Source organism: Colobus angolensis, unplaced genomic scaffold (assembly GCF_000951035.1).
Source record: "Colobus angolensis palliatus isolate OR3802 unplaced genomic scaffold, Cang.pa_1.0 Scaffold109, whole genome shotgun sequence".
Classification (NCBI taxonomy): domain Eukaryota; kingdom Metazoa; phylum Chordata; class Mammalia; order Primates; family Cercopithecidae; genus Colobus; species Colobus angolensis.
The window spans coordinates 426,492-445,018 of record NW_012111919.1 but is presented as its reverse complement, the minus strand read 5'-3'; the positions used below and the strand labels follow the sequence as shown (position 1 = coordinate 445,018).

General features: G+C 56.7%; 2 protein-coding genes across 4 annotated transcripts in view; both read left to right on the top strand.

The window, feature by feature from the left end:
• The first annotated feature begins 6,630 nt into the window (after positions 1-6,630).
• On the top strand, positions 6,631-14,533 carry EMILIN1 (elastin microfibril interfacer 1). The gene is made up of 8 exons (XM_011950019.1): positions 6,631-7,292; positions 8,237-8,356; positions 8,822-9,042; positions 10,204-12,132; positions 12,537-12,653; positions 13,114-13,131; positions 13,283-13,420; positions 13,810-14,533. The coding sequence occupies exons 1-8, from the start codon at positions 7,123-7,125 to the stop codon at positions 14,145-14,147; spliced, it is 3,051 nt and encodes a 1,016-aa protein (XP_011805409.1). The 5' UTR covers positions 6,631-7,122; the 3' UTR covers positions 14,148-14,533.
• A 326-nt stretch (positions 14,534-14,859) lies between these two features.
• The window catches only part of KHK (ketohexokinase (fructokinase)), a 15,027-nt gene continuing 11,359 nt past the window's right edge, over positions 14,860-18,527 (top strand). For all 3 annotated transcript variants that reach the window (XM_011950001.1, XM_011949997.1, XM_011949993.1), the window contains exon 1: positions 14,860-15,479. In XM_011950001.1, coding sequence (XP_011805391.1) covers positions 15,388-15,479 — 92 coding nt within the window. In that variant the 5' untranslated portion in view covers positions 14,860-15,387. The remainder of the gene's footprint in view (positions 15,480-18,527) is intronic.

The window sequence follows — 18,527 nt, the reverse complement described above, 5'->3', positions numbered from 1 at the left end:
GCTAACGAAGCCGTGGTGGCCGCCTCCCCGGGGCCGGGGAGTGGGCTGGGGCGAGGGTGCAGCGGCGAGGCCGGCGGGATACTCCAACCCCCTTCCGGCCCCGGCCCTCGGTACTGCTGTCCACCCTTCGCTTCCCGGCCCAACCAGGTGCTTCCTTTGGGCCCTGCCCTCAGTGCCCTCTCCCTGGCTCGGGCGGCGGGGACAGGAGTGGGAGGCGTTGTAGAATGGGGACAGGGCTGGGGCTGCCGGGTGCTCCTTTCTCCGGCGCCAGCCTTTGTGACCCACATGCAACCAAGTAGAACCATCCTGCCTTTTGTGATCTGACCAGGGTCTGTCTTAGCCGGGCTCCCTCCCTCCACCCTACCCCCGGAGCTGGGCGTCGGAAATGGGGCGGACCCTCCCGGAATCAAAACCCAAACCGTGGGACTTCGGCCAAGTGGGAAATCACCCCCCGGATGTGAGGGAGGGAGAAGGGGAGGAAGGGCTGGGACAAGCAAGAGGGGTCCTGGGTTCAGAACAGATTAGGTCGCCGAAGAGAACGAAGAGCGGTGGCTGCGGGTACCCGAGGGTCTCTGGCGAGGGGAGAGGCACCCTGGAACTCTCCAAGCCTCTGCCCAGCCAGAACTTTCTCCCCCCTGACTCCATGCTTTCTCTCAACTTAACCATAAAAGGGAACGGCACCGAGCCAGGCCGGGGCCGGGGGCTGGGCTGTTGCTCTGGAGCTGTCAGGGGTAATGGAAGCCAGTTGCTTTGCGGTAGAGGGGGGCCAGGGCTCGGGGGAGGCCTCTGCTTCTCGGAGCCAAAGAAAACTCTACAGGAGATGCTATGAGCTTGGGACAGGGGACCAGTTTGCCGCCCCGCCCGTGTGCACTGAGCTGGGGATGCACTATCCCAAAGTGGCCTTCCCTGATCTGGGACCATCAACAGTTTGTCCACCAGGGCTTCAGCCCGGTGACTCCTAAACATAATCCCTGCCTTTAGTAGTCTGTAGTTCCCCTGGCCTCCCCCCACCTCACCACCACCTCACCACCAGCCCCCACTCAATATTTCCCAGAAGCTTCATATTTAGAAAGCCGAGTCCCCTCCACATAACACTGGTGAAATCCCAGACAGGTACTCCCTTATGCATCTCTCAGTTAGCAGTCTGTTTCCAGCTCCCCTCTGGGAGAGTAAGGGTCTAGGTCTTAAGGATTACACATCATTATGCTTCGTGTCTCCTGGAAATTTGAAGCAGATCCAAGTCCAACCAAACACTTGGGTCTACTGTTGAATCAGAACTAGCCCTCCCTTTTAAAAATAAGCTCTACCTTTAGGCCGGCCCTGGAAGTTAAACTTTCTAGACTGAAAATGACATGAAAGAAAGCCTTTGAAGTGCTTAAAACCAATTGACCCAGGTGCATAGTATTCTAGACTATCAGAGCCGAAAGGGGCCTTCAGAATCATGAAGAAGGAAATTGGCCAGGCATGGTGGCTCATACCTGTAGTCCCAACATTTTGGGAAGCCAAGGTGGGTGGATCACCTGAGGTCAGGAGTTCAAGACCAGCTTGGCCAATATAGTAAAACCCCGTCTCTAGTAAAAATACAAAAATTAGCTGGTAGTGCACGCCTGTAATCCCAGCTACTCAGGAGGCTGAGACAGGAGACTTGCATGAACCCAGGAGGCAGAGGTTGCAGTGAGCTGAGATTGCACCATTGCACTCCAGCACTCCAGCCTGAGCAACAGAGAGAGACCCTGTCTCAGGGGGGAAAAAAAAAAAAGGAAGAAAACTGAGGCCCAGCAGGTAATTGATTTCACCAAGTTTCTACAAACTGGTGAAAGAGCAGTGTCACCTCTTCCTCCTACCTCCACTCCCTGTTCCAGGTCAGACTGGACTCAGTAGGTTTTCCTAGGGTTAGGCACAAGAGGGAAAGGATTTATTTTAGGACCACCCAGAAATTCATTCACCTCACAGAACTTCCTGTGCCTAGGTCAGTGAGTCTTTATCAGCCTTGAATGGGTCATTTGGCCCAGTGCCTGGAAGAACTGAAACAAAAAACAGTCTATGAGACTGAACTAGACTTAACTAAGAACTGACAAATCTCGAACCAAGCTTGGATAAAGAACTATTTGGGAAGTGAGACAGGCACAGCCTCATCCTGGGGGGATTTGGGAGGATGTGGAGGGAAATGACTGGGGGGCACTTGTGGAGCTCAATATCTGTGATTAGTGTGACATTTTCAAGGAAAAGACAGGCCAGAATTAGGCTCAGGAGTGAGAAAGCAACAAGACCTGGGAGAAGGGGGACTGGGTTCAGGGAGGTGGGCTACTAAAGTCTTAAACCTGGAGGAAGAGCTAAAAGGAAAAGTAAAGTGTATCTCTTTGGAGAAAAGTGGGCTTTTGCTCAAGACTCCCCACAAACTTGAATTCCCATGTGGATTGGCATGACCCAAAGTCCAAATCACCTTTTTTTTTTATTTTTATTTTTTATTTTTGATATGAGTCTCGCTCTGTCACCCAGGCTGGAGGGCAGTGATGCAATCTCAGCTCATTGCAACCTCTGCCTCCCAGGTTCAAGCAATTCTCCTGCCTCAGCCTTCTGGGTAGCTGGGATTACAGGAGTGTGCCACCACACCGGGGTAATTTTTGAATTTTTGGTAGAAACGGGGTTTCACCATGCTGGCCAGGCTGGTCTCCAACTCCTGACCTCAAGTGATCCTCCTGCCTCGGCCTCCCAAAGTGCTGGGATTACAGGCGTGAGCCACAGCACCAGGCCCCAAATCATATTATTCCCCCCTTTTCCCTCCCAATATTCAGTCCTCTGACAGAGAGGCTAGACATAAAATGCTCCTTATTGCTGGTGCCCACGGCTGTCCTGACCCTGGTCATGAACTCATTGCTCAGTCAGTGAAGCTGAATGAATGAGTTAATTGCCTCGTAGGGCCAATTGGCACTAGATCCTTGGAAATTACCCACTTTGGAGAGGTTGTAAAATAGATCATGTCCTAGTACCACCAGGAACTTAGCTTTTTGGGGGGTCAGGAACTCTTACCAATTGCTTTGGAAATTTATGGCTGCCTGCCAATACCACCACCAGAATGTCACTGCCACCATCACCACTACCACTGCACTCTAACTTTAGTCTCCACTGCAGCCTGTTTGCCCACTCAAGCCAGCAAGGGGAAGCGTCCTCCCTGGTGAACTCAGAGCCACTGATACCTTTGTGATTTCACAAACATTCATGACAGCTCCTAGGTCTTGTCTCCTAATTACATAAAAGCAAATGAAATGCAACCTACTGCAACTATATTTCAAAGCCAACATTTTTTACTTGATACACTTAAATTATACACAGATTTTTGAACTTCAGAGTGTAGGCGAGGGAATGGGTAACAACTGGGCAGTGACAAGATGGCTGGGGTGACTTTTCAGGTTGCGAGAGGCCTCCTAAGGGCAAGGAGAGGGAGAAGAGCAGAGAAAGAAAACCCATAGCAGCAGCTGGGGCAATCTGGAGGGGAAGTGGGTTGGCTTCCTGCCAGGGCCAGAGCCAGAGCCTGGAGACCAGGGACAAAGCTGCAGCCTTCCACGGACAACTTCTTTGAAATCAGGATCTCCTGTGAACATTTCCTTCAAATCTCCTGTGTGCTGATCCCCAGGGCTCTAAGGGGCAACTACAAATTTCCGTTTCTGTTTGTTCCAGCATTTTCACCACCATCCCCACTGTTTTGTCCTGAGTCAGTCTCACTCTGCTGCACAGGCTGGAACTCAGTGGCGCAATCTTGGCTCACTGCAGCCTCCGCCTCCAGGGCTCAAGCGATTTTCGTGCCTCAGCCTCCTGAGTAGCTGGGATTACAGGCACACACCACCACACCGGCTAATTTTTGTATTTTTAGTAGAGACAGGCTTTCACCATGTTGGCCAGGATGGTCTCGAACTCCTGACCTTATGGGATCTGCCCACCTCGGCCTCCCAAAGTGCTGGGATTACAGGCATGAGCCATCGTGCCTGGCCTAATTTTTGTATTTTTAGTAGAGATGGGGTTCACCATGTTGACCAGGCTGGTCTGAAACTCCTGACCTCAAGTGATCTTCCCACCTCAGCCACCCAAAGTGCTAGGATTACAGGCTTGAGGCACCACACCCAGCCTGACCCTGTCTTTTCACAAACATTTCTCTTAGCCATCAAGGTCACATTCCGGGTCATAGGATATCGGAGGTAAGATGGTTCAGAGTTGCATTGATGATATGATGGCATTCATTCTCATGGCTTCCACCTATTACCCTGCATATGGTGGAAGAATCAATGGTCCCCCATTGCTAACCATCCTGGACACTGGTTTCCACTTGGATGTGTTACTCTTATCTTAAATTCAGTATGTTCAAACTACGATCACTTCTTTCCTCCAAACCTGCTCTCTTCCCGACTTCCCCATCCTGGTTCAAATGCTGGAATCTTCTCTTGTGTCTCCCTTCATCTGGTTCCTCATTACTCAGGCAGTCACCACGCAGTTACAATGTTCCCTGCCTATCCATGGTCACTGTCACCACCAGAGCCCAAGACTGCATCACTTTGCAATGTAGAATTTGGAAGGAACTTCAGATGACACATAGACTCCCAGTGGTGTCATGGGATTTGCTGGGTCATAGATAGTGACAGGAGGAGCTGGGGCTACACTGCCTGTGCTCTGACACTGTATTCAATATTATCACTCACAATATCTTCTTTTGTGTATGCATATATGCTTCTACTCGAAAACTTGCAATACAACTTCATAACCAGTCATTTGAGCCTCTCCCTAATTTGTCCAAAATCTACTTCTCTGAATTTCGGTTCCATTTTTTCCTGACACAAAAAAAGAGCTAACGCTGATTGAGCATTTACCATTTGCCAGGCACTGTTCTAGAATGTTTACACGCATTGACTTACTTAATCCTCGTAAAGTGGGATGGAGAGTCCTGTTATTCCTGTATAGCTGAGGAGACTGAGACAGACCACTCTTCCTGAGCCTGAAATCTCTCTCCTTGCCTTGTCTCTGTTCTTGACTCCTGCCGCCCACCCCTACCCCCGCCCCAGTGCTGTTCAGCTTCTGTCTTTTCCAGCCTCTCCTTTGACTGCCTCCCTCAGCCAGCTGTCTTTTCCCTCCTCCTAGCTGGAACATACATCATCCCTCTTTCCTGCCCCTTGGCACTTTTTCTGTCCTGGCTTGTGACAGTTCTCTATTTGGGTGCTTGTGTCCCATTCTCCAACAACCTCAGTTGCTCCTAAGTGGACAGCGTCTAAGTCTTACCTATGCCTTTGCTACCTGGGCACCTCCGCAGTGCCTGGCACACAGCATTCTCCTGTCTCCTTTCTGTCTTGTGCCTCTGTTTCTTTCTCCAAAGCATCCCACCACCTGGAGACCCTGGTCAAGCACTGAGGGTCAAATGGTGACAGGGACCAAGGTTTTAGATCAAGATGGCGCAGGTGGAACTTTCAGGTCAGGCTGACGGCTGTTTGCCTGTCACTGAGAGCTATCAGACTCAGCTCCAGACTAGGGACTGACTGCCTCTGGTGCTCTAGAGATCGGTCCTGATTCACCTCACCCCACCTCCACCCAGTTATGGCTTGACTGTCACCAAAACAAGCCCAGGACCCATTTTCATTTATCCCTTTAAGAAGGGTTCTTTGTCTTCCTGCCCACGTGCCCTCTACTGCTTGAAAGAAGTCTGCTCCCCATTGCTAGGTGCCTTTCTTCCTCTTCTTTTTTTTTTTTTTTTTTTTCCCGAGACAGAGTCTCGCTCTGTTGCCCAGGCTGGAGTGCAGTGGCATGATCTTGGCTCACTGCAACCTCCTCCTCCTGGGTTCAAGCAATTCGCCTGCCTCAGCCTCCTGAGTAGCTGGGATTACAGGTGCACGCCGCCACGCCTGGCTAATTTTTGTATTTTTAGTAGAGACAGGGTTTCACCATGTTGGTCAGTCTGGTCTCGAACTCCTGACCTTGTGATCTGCCCGCCTTGGCCTCTCAAAGTGCTGGAATTACAGGCGTAAGCCACCACACCTGTCCCTTTCTTACTCTTCTGTCGTCTGTGGATTTCCCGTCTGCCTCAGTGGAGTAAGGACTCCTTTTCCTTCCTGGCCCAGTAGTACATTCTCCTTTCCTCCTTTCTCCCAAGTCACTGACTTGGTATTTAGTGTGTGTTCTCAGCCTTACCATTGATTTGCTGTGTTACCTTGGACAAGTTACTCTCCCACTCTGACCTCAATTTTCACATCTCTAAAAGGAGACTGCTGGACTAGATGGTGAGTGAAGTCCTGCTGAGTTCTCCAAGTTCATTCTCCCTTGTCCAGTCCTTCCATCTCGCCCTCCCCTCTGGGCCCCCTCTCTAGGGCCCTCTCCCCCAGGGGAGGCCTGCTCCAGCCCCAGGGGAGCTGCGACTCTGGCTCCCGTTCCCAGTCGGAGTGACCAGCCCTGGGCCTCCTTCCCAGCTTTGGCCCTGGCTCCATGTGGCCCATCTGAGAGGCTGGCCTCAAGCCCGGCGGCAACTCCACATTTCTGTTTTTCCTTTTTTTTCCCCTCTTTCCCGGAGTTAACAAGAAGCAGATGTGGCGCACGATGGTTGGAGAGGTGGGGGGAGGAAGGGGGAGGCAGGACCGCCAGCCAGACAGGGGGGAAGGGAGGGGAGCCAGCAGGGAGGAGGAGGCCAGGGCCCGCCCCACGGCCACTCTCGCGCCTCCGAACAGCCACAGGGGCAAAGCCCTGTCACCCCCAGGATCCGGTCATCAGGGAAAGAGGACAGGGAGACTAGAAGAGGGCCAGCTGGGACGAGGGGGCGGAAGCCCAGGACGCAACTTCTGAGCCACAGCTCCTGAGAGGGGCAGGGACCAGAGGCCAGAGGGGGCACAGAAAACAAACCCCCTCAGAAGTGAAGAGAAGAGCGGAAGGAACCGAGCAGGGACGGACAGGAGCTGAGGAGGAAAGAGGAGGGGAGAGGGGTCAGGCCAGGCAGCCAAGGAGAAGACGTGTGGCCGGGGGCTGCCGGCAGGAAGCTGGGACGGACGGGACGGGCTCGCGCTGTCCTGTGGAGCAGCAGCATCCCTGGGGCCGGCAGAGGAGCCAGTGGCTGGGCGGGATGAGTCTCTGAGGGCCACTGTGGAGCGCCCCACCATGGCCCCCCGCACCCTCTGGAGCTGCTACCTCTGCTGCCTGCTGTCCGCAGCTGCGGGGGCCGCCAGCTACCCTCCTCGAGGTTACAGCCTCTACACGGGGTCCGGTGGGGCCCTCAGCCCCGGGGGGCCCCAGGCCCAGAGCGCCCCCCGGCCAGCCAGCCGCCACAGGTAAGAGTCTGGGTCCCAGCCCGAGGCTTGGGTGGTGAGAAGGGGGTCAGAATGCCACCTCCTTCTGGCTCCCTGCCCTGGGCTCTGTCCCCTAATGCAGGGCAGAGGGGGAGTGAGAAGCCCATCCATCAGGTGGCTCCTCACATGTCCACCTTCCCACGGCACCTTTTCCAGGACCCCCTGAACACATATGCTCCCTGGGTCACCTAGGGGGTCTGCTCCAACATACCCTCATGGGGCCCTGCAGTTATATACCCAGGGAAGCTGCCCTGAGGGGAGCAGGCCAGGCCTTCCTGCCAGCTGCCCTCTGTATCCCAGCCCCAGAGCCTCAGGGAGACCTTTTGTCCCCTTCTGGGGCTCCCTTGGCCCCATCTAGTAATCCATAATTCTGACACCACTCCCGCTCTGTTCCCTCCAGCCCTTCAGCCAGACACAGATGAGAGGCCGGCATGAATGGGGCCAGGAGTATAGAACTGCAAGAGGGGCAGGCTCATCAATGGCTTATTCTCTACTTAACCCTGAGCTGGCCTGCCCGTCCTCTCCCGGAGGGGTGGGGTGGAAGCCAGTGTTCAGATCACCACAGGGCCCAGCCTGGCTCTGCGCACACGGCATGCCAAACTGGGGACTGAGACAGACTGAGAAAGGGACACAGGTGATCGTGTACATTCAGAGGCTCCCCAGGGCCTCACTGCCATGAGGGCTGACTGCTCTGTGGTTGTGGTTTACCATTCTGCACCACTCCCCATCTTGAAAAGTCTTTATCTGCCCCTGCTACACAGGAAAGCGTGGGGGATAGGGAGGGTGGTCCTGCCAAAGTCCTTGCTCTCACTGACCCCAAGGGCCCTGCATCTTTGGAGCCTTCCTCAGCCCCTCTGGTAGCCCCTGGGCCATCCTTCAGGGCGTGTATCTTTGGTCCTTGGACCCAGAGGGGGTTGTACCTACAGGAACTGGTGTGCCTATGTGGTGACCCGGACAGTGAGCTGTGTCCTTGAGGATGGAGTGGAGACGTATGTCAAGTATCAGCCCTGTGCCTGGGGCCAGCCCCAGTGTCCCCAAAGCATCATGTGAGTCCCAGGGCCGGGGAATGGGCCCTTGGTGGGAACTGGGTGAGGGCAGATGGTGGGTGGCTGACTCAGGGAGTCTGTACAAAGCAGGGAGCGAGGGCAGGACAGGGTCTAGGGTCGCAGCCATTTTGAGGAGATACTGAGACAACAGTTTGGCTGGTGGGAGACTGAGGGCAAACCTGCCTCACGCGCCAGCCCCAGATGCCTTCTCTGGGATGGCTCAGGCTCAAGCAGAGGAGTTCAAGGTTCCAGCGCAGGGCAAGGGAAGGAAGAGCAGGGATTTATTTAGCCCTTGACCAAAAAGCTGACAGCTGTCAGCTGAGCAAGGCCACATGTTGGACAGTAAGAGGGACCCAGCCTGAGGGACAGGCCATGCCCACCAGCAGCTGCCCACCCCTGAGGACAGGGACCAGGGTCACTAACAATACAGGGAGGAATAAAGAGGCCTCCTTCTGCCTCTGCCAGGTACCGCCGCTTCCTCCGCCCTCGCTACCGTGTGGCCTACAAGACGGTGACCGACATGGAGTGGAGGTGCTGTCAGGGTTACGGGGGCGATGACTGTGCTGAGAGTCCTGCTCCAGCGCTGGGGCCTGCATCTTCCACACCGCGGCCCCTGCCCCGGCCTGCCCGCCCCAACCTCTCTGGCTCCAGTGCAGGCAGCCCCCTCAGTGGACTGGGGGGAGAAGGTGAGTGTGGGAGCTGCTGCGAGGGCCACAAGTGCCAGATGGTGATCCGATGCAATGGGAAATGTAGGGCCAGGCTGCTGGGGGAATCCCCCATGCTCTATGCCAGAAAGAAGAGAGGGGCAGAAGGGAGTTAGTGAGATCGCAGAGATTCCCTGCCCGTGTGTGTGTGTGTGTGTGTGTGTGTGTGTGCGCGCGCGCGCGCGCCCGTGCGTGACCGCATGCATGTGTGTGGTTGTGTCTTGGTGTTTGTGAGAGAGAGAGCATGCAAAAGATGGAGAGACAGAAAAAGAAGGCTGAGAAAGAGAAGGTGCTCGCACACACCCACATGTGGCCAAGATCCTTCAAACAGCTGCAGGAGAAAGGGGGCATTCCTTTGAGAAGCTTGGTCCATGGGGACAGACAGTTGAGACTACAAATCCTAGCATGCATTGCACCTGACTACAGATCCCAGACCCCTCCATGGCCTCTGTAGACCGCAGGTCCCAGCATGCAGCAGTCCCCGTGGCTTGCCTTCCCTCCTGCTTGCTGCACACCGGATGTGCTGTTTCCCTGCCCCGAGATAGCCGTACTATAATTATGCAAACAGGAACTCCTGGCCAACTCTCACCGTCCACAGAGCCTCTTCTTTGTCCCCATGGTGTTGCAGGGAAGGAAGTGTCACCCAGTGGTAGCTGCTCTTGTGGCATCCATAGTGCCTCCCCTACACTCCCATTTCGCCCCTCTTGACAGCCCCATGACAGAAGAGTGTCATTATCCTTTCACAGAGAAGGAAAGAGTTTCCAAGAAGTTAAGAGGCACTCTGGGCAGGTGGAGAGGACATGGACCTGGGGGCCGGATAGATGGTCGAGGTTTGAAACTTAGCACTGCCACTTATTAAACCTGTGATCCATGGCCAGGCTCCTAATATCTCTGGTCCAGTTTCCCAGCCTATATAATGGGAAGAGTTCCTGGTATCTCCCCAGGGGAGTTGTTGAAGAACAGAGTCATGTTCAAATTTGGCCTACAGGCATTTAGTGAATGGAGTTTCCTCTTTTTCATCTTGCCAAAATCACCCAAAGGAGAGACAAAGCCCAGCATCTGACCCTTGCTGGAGCTGGGGTGAGCAGGGGCCCTGAGCTCTGGGGTCCAGCCCCTCTGCCTTTTGCCTTCCCCTCTCCTTAGGTCCTGGGGAGTCAGAGAAGGTGCAGCAGCTGGAGGAACAGGTGCAGAGCCTGACCAAGGAGCTGCAAAGTCTGCGGGGCGTCCTGCAAGGACTGAGCGGGCGCCTGGCAGAGGATGTGCAGAGGGCTGTGGAGACAGCCTTCAACGGGAGGCAGCAGCCAGCTGACGCGGCTGCCCGCCCTGGAGTGCATGAAACCCTCAATGAGATCCAGCACCAGCTGCAGCTCCTGGACACCCGCGTCTCCACCCACGACCAGGAGCTGGGTCACCTCAACAACCATCATGGCGGCAGTAGCAGCAGTGGGGGCAGCAGGGCCCCAGCCCCAGCCTCAGCCCCTCCGGGCCCCAGTGAGGAGCTGCTGCGGCAGCTGGAGCAGCGGTTGCAGGAGTCCTGCTCTGTGTGCCTGGCCGGGCTGGATGGCTTCCGCCGGCAGCAGCAGGAGGACAGGGAGCGGCTGCGAGCACTGGAGAAGCTGCTGGCCTCTGTGGAGGAGCAGCAACGGCACCTCCCTGGGCTGGCCGTGGGACGCAGGCCCCCTCAGGAATGCTGCTCTCCAGAGCTGGGCCGGCGACTGGCAGAGCTGGAGCGCAGGCTGGATGTCGTGGCCGGCTCAGTGACAGTGCTGAGTGGGCGGCGAGGCACAGAGCTGGGAGGAGCTGCGGGGCAGGGGGGCCACCCTCCAGGCTACACCAGCTTGGCCTCCCGCCTGTCTCGCCTGGAGGACCGCTTCAACTCCACCCTGGGCCCCTCGGAGGAGCAGGAGGAGAGCTGGCCTGGGGCTCCTGGGGGGCTGGGCCACTGGCTGCCTGCTGCCCGGGGCCAACTAGAGCAGCTGGGGGCGCTGCTGGCCAATGTGAGCGGGGAGCTGGGGGGGCGGCTGGATCTGTTGGAGGAGCAGGTGGCAGGGGCCATGCAGGCATGCGGGCAGCTCTGCTCTGGGGCCCCTGGGGAGCAGGACTCTCAGGTCAGCGAGATCCTCAGTGCCTTGGAACGCAGGGTGCTGGACAGTGAGGGACAGCTGCGGCTGGTGGGCTCAGGCCTGCACACGGTGGAAGCAGCGGGGGAGGCCCAGCAGGCCATGCTGGAGGGACTACAAGGGGTTGTGGGCCAGCTCCAGGATCGTGTAGATGCCCAGGATGAGACAGCTGCAGAGTTCACGCTACGGTTGAATCTCACTGCAGCCCGGCTAGGCCAACTGGAGGGGCTGCTGCAGGCCCATGGGGATGAGGGATGTGGGGCCTGTGGTGGAGTTCAAGAGGAACTAGGCCGCCTTCGGGATGGTGTGGAGCGCTGCTCCTGCCCCCTGTTGCCTCCTCGGGGTCCTGGGGCTGGTCCAGGTGTTGGGGGACCAAGCCGTGGGCCCCTGGACGGCTTCAGCGTGTTTGGGGGCAGCTCAGGCTCAGCCCTGCAGGCCCTGCAAGGAGAGCTCTCTGAGGTTATTCTCACCTTCAGCTCCCTCAATGACTCACTGAATGAGCTCCAGACCACTGTGGAGGGCCAGGGCGCTGATCTGGCTGACCTGGGGGCCACCAAGGACCGCATTATTTCTGAGATTAATAGGCTGCAGCAAGAGGCCACAGAGCATGCTACGGAGAGTGAGGAGCGCTTCCGAGGCCTGGAGGAGGGACAGGCACAGGCCGGCCAGTGCCCCAGCCTAGAGGGGCGATTGGGCCGTCTTGAGGGTGTCTGTGAACGGTTGGACACTATGGCTGGGGGACTGCAGGGCCTGCGCGAGGGCCTTTCCAGACACATGGCTGGGCTCTGGGCCGGGCTACGGGAAACCAACACCACCAGCCAGACGCAGGCAGCCCTGTTGGAGAAGCTGGTGGGGGGACAGGCGGGTCTGGGCAGGCGGCTCGGTGCCCTTAACAGCTCCCTGCAGCTCCTGGAGGACCGTCTGCACCAGCTTAGCCTGAAGGACCTCACTGGTGAGGGGACAAAAGGCATGAGGGGACCCCTTTCAAGCCCTTTATTTTTCTTCCCCCTCCCCCAGCCCAGCTTCCAACTCATCTGCTTTCTCCTTGCTTTTCCCAGCATGAATTGCAGCCCCAACCACTATTCCAGGTGTTAGCGTTTGCCTGCAAGAGAGGATGCAAAGTCCTAGCTCCCTGCCCTCCCTCTGGCTGCTCACTAGGCCTGTGGGTGGAGAGAGGATGTTGCTGTGCCAGCCAGGGATCCAGCATATGCAGCAAGGGACCCCATCGCCCCCTCAGTCTGCAAAGCTCCACCTGTTCCATCTATCTTCTCCCTGTTCGTGAAGCCAACACCCACCTTCCTTACCCATTGGAAACTCCTTTTATGGCCCTCTTTCAACTCAATTTTGTCACTGTAGGGCCTGCAGGAGAGGCTGGGCCCCCAGGGCCTCCTGGGCTGCAGGGGCCCCCAGGCCCTGCTGGACCTCCAGGATCGCCAGGCAAGGACGGGCAAGAGGGGCCCATCGGGCCACCAGGTATGTGCACTGAGACCCTTGCTGCAGTCAGGGTTGCCACTGCCCACCCTCCAACCCTGACCCCCTCTGGCAGCCCCAGGCTTGACATTCCACTCTGAACTTGACAAGGGGAATTGGGTCCTACCTGACTGACAGGGAAAATCAGAGGAAAGTGAGGAGGAACTGTGATAGTCACCGTGTTTGGTTAATGGGTAATAGGAGGCTGATGGATAATGTTGGCCCCACTGCAGTACTGGAGACTAAAGCTGAGTCTATTATGGCTGACTGGGGTGTGAAAAGCTGCGATGGCCCAGCAGTTGAACAGAATGGACCCTACCTATTCCTATTTTTCTTGATACCCCGATTCCTTCTTTGAAGTCCACGTAGCACCCAGCACAACAGGAGAGCCTCAGCAGATGTTTGCTGAGTGACTTAGTGAGAGCTGCTTTACTTCTCACTGCTCCCTTTCCTCTTCTCACAGGTCCTCAAGGTGAACAGGGTGAGTGCCTTTCGTTCGATTCTGGGGGGAGAAGCGACTAGGGGTTGGAGGATGGAGGTCCTCGGGCAGCCCTGGGCTGGGGATCCAGCAGGGGAAGGGGGCTGGCACTCTGCCCTGAGCATCCCCTTTAACACCCACCCTTCCTGCTCAGGAGTGGAGGGCGCACCAGCAGCTCCTGTGCCCCGAGTGGCATTTTCAGCTGCCCTGAGTTTGCCCCGGTCTGAACCAGGCACGGTCCCCTTCGACAGAGTCCTGCTCAATGATGGAGGCTATTATGATCCAGAGACAGGTAGGCCTGGGAGGGGCTGGGTTGAACAGCTGGAGAAATGGGTAAGGTGTGCAGTGTTATCTTCCCATTCTTGCCTCTTCCGACAGTGTGAATCTTTTCATTCTCTGATTTGGGGAGACCTCGGCTCTTTCTTCATTTATTCATTCTCAGCCTGTGGGGAGAAGTAGTAGTCATTCATTCATTCATTCATTCAGCAGATCTCTACTGGGGCCTGCTCCTGCCCAGGCACTGTTTTAAGGGCTGGGGATGCATAGTGAACAAAGCCCCAAGTTCCCTGCTGCTTGCATTCCAGTGAGGGGAAAAGACCCAGTGGGTCCCCCCCAGTCCAGGAGTTCTGGTGCGCTCCCCGGAGCTTCCCTGGCCCCCCTGACTGCTATCCTCGTCCCCAGGAGTCTTCACAGCGCCACTCGCTGGACGCTACTTGCTGAGCGCAGTGCTGACTGGGCACCGGCACGAGAAAGTGGAGGCCGTGCTATCCCGCTCCAACCAGGGCGTGGCCCGCGTAGACTCCGGGGGCTACGAGCCCGAGGGCCTGGAGAATAAGCCGGTGGCCGAGAGCCAGCCCAGCCCGGGCACCCTGGGCGTCTTCAGCCTCATCCTGCCGCTGCAGGCCGGGGACACGGTCTGCGTCGACTTGGTCATGGGGCAGCTGGCGCACTCGGAGGAGCCGCTCACCATCTTCAGCGGGGCCCTGCTCTATGGGGACCCAGAGCTTGAACACGCGTAGACTGGGGTCCCGCCCGACGTGTCTACGCCGGCTGAAGAGACAGCGGGGGCGACAGGCTCCCGGGGTCCCGCCTGGGACGCAGCACCCAGCCCTGGGCGAGCGCCGCACCCGGGCCCGCAGCGGCACCGCGCCCAGGGGGGCCTCTCCCCAGGCCCGGGGCGCGCCGGCTCAGGAAGGCCCGGGGCCGCCCAAGGAGACTTTTGGCCTGGCACGATCCCCCCGGAACCCCTCCAGGGCCGGCCTGCGGAAGAGCCGATCCTCGCACCCTCCGCTCCCTCCACTGGCCCTCCAGGCAGAGTCCCTGGGCTCCAGGCTCCCCCGCGCGGGCGCCGCCCACCGCCATACTAAACGATCCAGGAATAAAGACACTTGGTTTTTCTAAAAAACTAAACGAACCGTTCTGCTCCGGTACGGGGTCGGGGGCTGCCAGGCGTGCACAGGGCACGGGGCAGGAGAGACCGTGGCCTCCGGAGGGAACCCTGGGTACCGCACTGCGCTCGCCGCCTCCGCCCGGCTCGGGGCGGCTGGAAGTTGGCTCAGGCACCAAGCGGCGCCTGCCCGGCTCCTGCGACATCTCCCTAGTGTCCCGCCCGTTTCGCCGGCGTCCGCCAGGGGGCGCTCGGCGTTCCCGCCACGTGAGGCTGCCGCCCACCCGGCAGGTTCCGCTGCTCCGCGGCGGAGGCGTGGCCTCGGCTGGGACTAACCCGGGCGGGGCGGGGCAGCCGCGACCGCGGTCTTCAGGCAGGGCTGCAGATGGAGGCCCAGCTCTACCTCGCGGTTCCAGGGTCGGGAGTCCGAGACGCAGGTGTAGCAAGCAGAGGGCGGGGCACGTAGCGCGTTTCCAGCGCATTTTCTCTTTGCATTCTCGAGATCGCTTAGCCGCGCTTTAGAAAGGTTTGCATCAGCTCCGAGTCCATCTGACAAGCGAGGAAACTGAGGCTGAGAAGTGGGAGGCGTTGCCATCTGCAGGCCCAGGCAACCTGCTACGGGAAGACCGGGGGCCAAGACCTCCGGGTTGGCTTTCCCAGGCCAGCTTGGGTCTTCGGGTGTCGGGAGCAAGGGCCCTGCTCCTTTCGTTTCCTGCACCCCTCGCCGCTGCAGGTGACTCCCTGGAGGAGGAGCTCCCACGCGGAGGAGGAGCCAGGGCAGCTGGGAGCGAGGACACCATCCTCCTGGATAACAGGCAGAGGCCGGGAGGAACCCGTCAGTTGGGCGGGCAGGAAGCTCTGGCATCAGCCTCATGGAAGAGAAGCAGATCCTGTGCGTGGGGCTAGTGGTGCTGGACGTCATCAGCCTGGTGGACAAGTACCCTAAGGAGGACTCAGAGATAAGGTAGGGGCGCCCAGGTCCCCTAGGAGACCCCAGCGGCTGCTGCAGTTCAGCATTTGTGCCAGCGACTGAGGCTGCAGAGACCCCGCAGTGAGGCCCTGAGAGCCCAGCTTCAAGGCAGAACCGGCGCCCTCTACCCGGGAATCCTGGGGTCTCCCAGCATGAGAGAAGAGAGGAAGGAATGAGGTCTTTAATAAGACGACCCAGGATTTAATAGCATTGTGTTAGCCAATTTCCATTTCAACTCAGGGACGGTGTCAGGCATCAGGATCCCCATTTTACTGATACGCAAGTATAGATTCAGAGACGAAGGGGCTTATCCAGGGACACACAGCTACCAAGGTGCAGGACCCGTTTCCTGCTTCTGCTGCTTCTTTTTAAACCCACTTGCCTCTCATCAACATTTACTTCTTATTTATCACACATATCTCGCACCTATTCCTGAGAAAGATTTGAGGTAGCTTACAGTAAAAAGTATGTACAGTTACACTGTTGCAGAATATTTAAGACCGTGGTATTTGAGCTTTGACTATAGCTCAGGGCTTGCTGGTACCGGAGGCAAACATGAGATGTCATGGTTTATGTATAGATAGAACTGGTTCATGAGCCCCAGCAAGCTTTTTCCTGGTGCTAAATTCCAAGAGGAGTTTACCAAAAGTCCTCTTCACAAAGGTCAGTGAACACTGTTTAGTAGTGGAAACATCCTTCTCAGTTGTCTGCTAGAAACTGAAGTCACTTGTTGGTTCTTTTTTTTTTTTTTTTGAGACAGGGTTTCATTCTGTCTTCCAGGCTGGAGTGAAGTGGCGGCGCAACCGTGCTCACTGCAGCCTTGACCTCCCAGACTCAAGTGATCCTCCCACCTCAGCCTCCTGAGTAGCTGGGACCACACACACACGTCACCATCACAACTGCATTTTAAATTTTGTGTAGGGACAGGTTCTCACCATGTTGATCAGGGTGGTCTTGAGCTCCTGGGCTCAAGCAGTCCTCCTGCCTTGGCCTCTCAAAGTGCTGGGATTATAGGCGTGAGCCACTGCATCCAGCTGATTTGTTGGTTCTTTTTCTTTTTGAGATGGAGTCTCACTCTGTTGCCCAGGATGGAATGCAGTGGCATGATCTTGGCTCACTGCAACCTCCGCCTTCTGGATTCAAGCAATTCTCCTGCCTCAACTTCCTGGGTAGCTGGGATTACAGGCATATGCCACCATGCCTGGCCTTTTTTTTTTTTTTCTGTAGAGACAGGGCTTTTCTTTGTAGAGACATGTTGGCCAGGCTGGTCTCAAACTCCTGACCTCAAGTTATCTGCCTGTCTCAGTCCCCCAAAGTGCTGAGATTACAGGCATGAGCCACCACACCCGGCTTATTGGTTCTTGTATTTCCTCTTGCTAAGGGCCCCACTATTAGTTATGCTGTAATGCTGTGAGGGCATTTCTGTGGGGCGGGACACTAGCTTTCTCTTGGTGCAGTCAGTGAGTGCTTAGAACACTGAAAATTGCTCCTGGGCTATATTAGTTGTCCCAGCTAAGAACTGGATAAGAGGCAGTTCAAGACTGAACTCCAGAAAGACACGACAGAGCTGATGACTGAAAGGCTAACTGAGGTGAGAGACCCCAGCACTCCCCAGGCTTTGGGGCCACAAAGCACCATCACATATATTATTTTATACTCTCCTCCCAGCAGCCCACGGGAACTGTGTAAAGATCAGTGAAATCCTTTATATACATAAAGAAGCTGAAGATTTGGAGAAGTTTTCTAAGGCCACGGAGTTAAAGGGTGGCACAGCGGCAGCTGCAGCTCCTAGCATGGAGTCCAGGGTCCCTGCCCTCTGTCTTCTCCTGTATACCCTGTCCCTTTGCTGCTCTTGGAGTTGACCCTTTACTTTGGTTTGCCAGAGGTTAGGGCCCCTTGCCAGGGGTGCAGGGACAGTGGGGAAGGGGCACAGGCATGCCACTGTGTGGATCTAACCTGGGGCTGTGCAAGGTTGAGGCAGCCCCAGGGCATGGCACTCAGTGAGCAGTTGGGTTCATCTCAGGGGAACAGTGCAAATTCCAGGGCCGCGGGTTCTTGGAGGACCGTGGAGAGCCTGGGGAAAGACTAAGCACCTCTGTCAGAGCTGAAGTCCCATTTCCTCTCAGCTTAATTTTGTCAGGAAGGTAGGGGAAGGAGGTGCTGCTAGCGCCCACACTGATGGGGCAGGTTCTGAAGGTAGGCACTGAGAGAGGTCCCTCTCTAAAGAGCCCCTCCCCAATCCATCATGCTCCCTGCCCTCCAGGCCATGCTTCCCCCACAGCCCCATGGCCCTGGCTCCCTGCAGCCTGGCTCCTGGACTATTGTGCCTCCCAGAGAAGCACATCCGAGTGGGGACCCAGACCTTCCTGGGTGTCTCAGCCCCGCCTGTCCCAGGGTCTCTGTACTTCACAGGCAGTTGGGGACTCTCGGGAGCTGCCACCTGGAGCTCAGCCAGACCCCTGGGACGTGTCCCCTGCCTCCCAGAGTCCATACCAAGGAGAGACTTCCAGAAAGCATCCCCCTGCTCAGCTGAACACTTTTTTTTCTTTTTTGAGACAGAGTTTCGCTCTTGTTGCCCAGGCTGGAGTGCAATGGTGCGATCTTGGCTCACTGTGACCTCTGCCTCCTGAGTTCAAGTGATTCCCCTGCCTCAGCCTCCCAAGTAACTGGGATTACAGGCACGCGCCACCACACCTGGCTAATTGTGTACTTTTAGTAGAGACGGAGTTTCTCCATGTTGGTCAGACTGGTCTCGAACTCCTGACATCAGGTGATCCACCTGCCTCAGCCTCCCAAAGTGCTGGGATTACAGGCGTGAGCCACCGCGCCCAGCCTTCAGCTGAGCATTTCTGCACAGGAAATATCAGTGTGACTTTGAAGGGTTTCCCCAGAGTAAAATTCTTTTCTTTTTTTTCTTTCTTTTTTTTTTTTAAGATGGAGTCTCGCTGTGTCGCCCAGGCTGGAGTGCAGTGGCGCGATCTCTGCTCACTGCAAGCTCCGCCTCCCGGGTTCATGCCATTCTCCTGCCTCAGCCTCCTGAGT

Bases quoted from the DNA above. Each gene is read 5' to 3' on its own strand.
- EMILIN1 (XM_011950019.1), top strand. From the start codon at position 7,123: ATGGCCCCCCGCACCCTCTGGAGCTGCTACCTCTGCTGCCTGCTGTCC. The intron at 7,293-8,236 runs GTAAGAGTCTGG...TTGTACCTACAG, and splicing joins CGGCCAGCCAGCCGCCACAG to GAACTGGTGTGCCTATGTGG. The intron at 9,043-10,203 runs GTGAGTGTGGGA...CCCTCTCCTTAG, and splicing joins CAGTGGACTGGGGGGAGAAG to GTCCTGGGGAGTCAGAGAAG.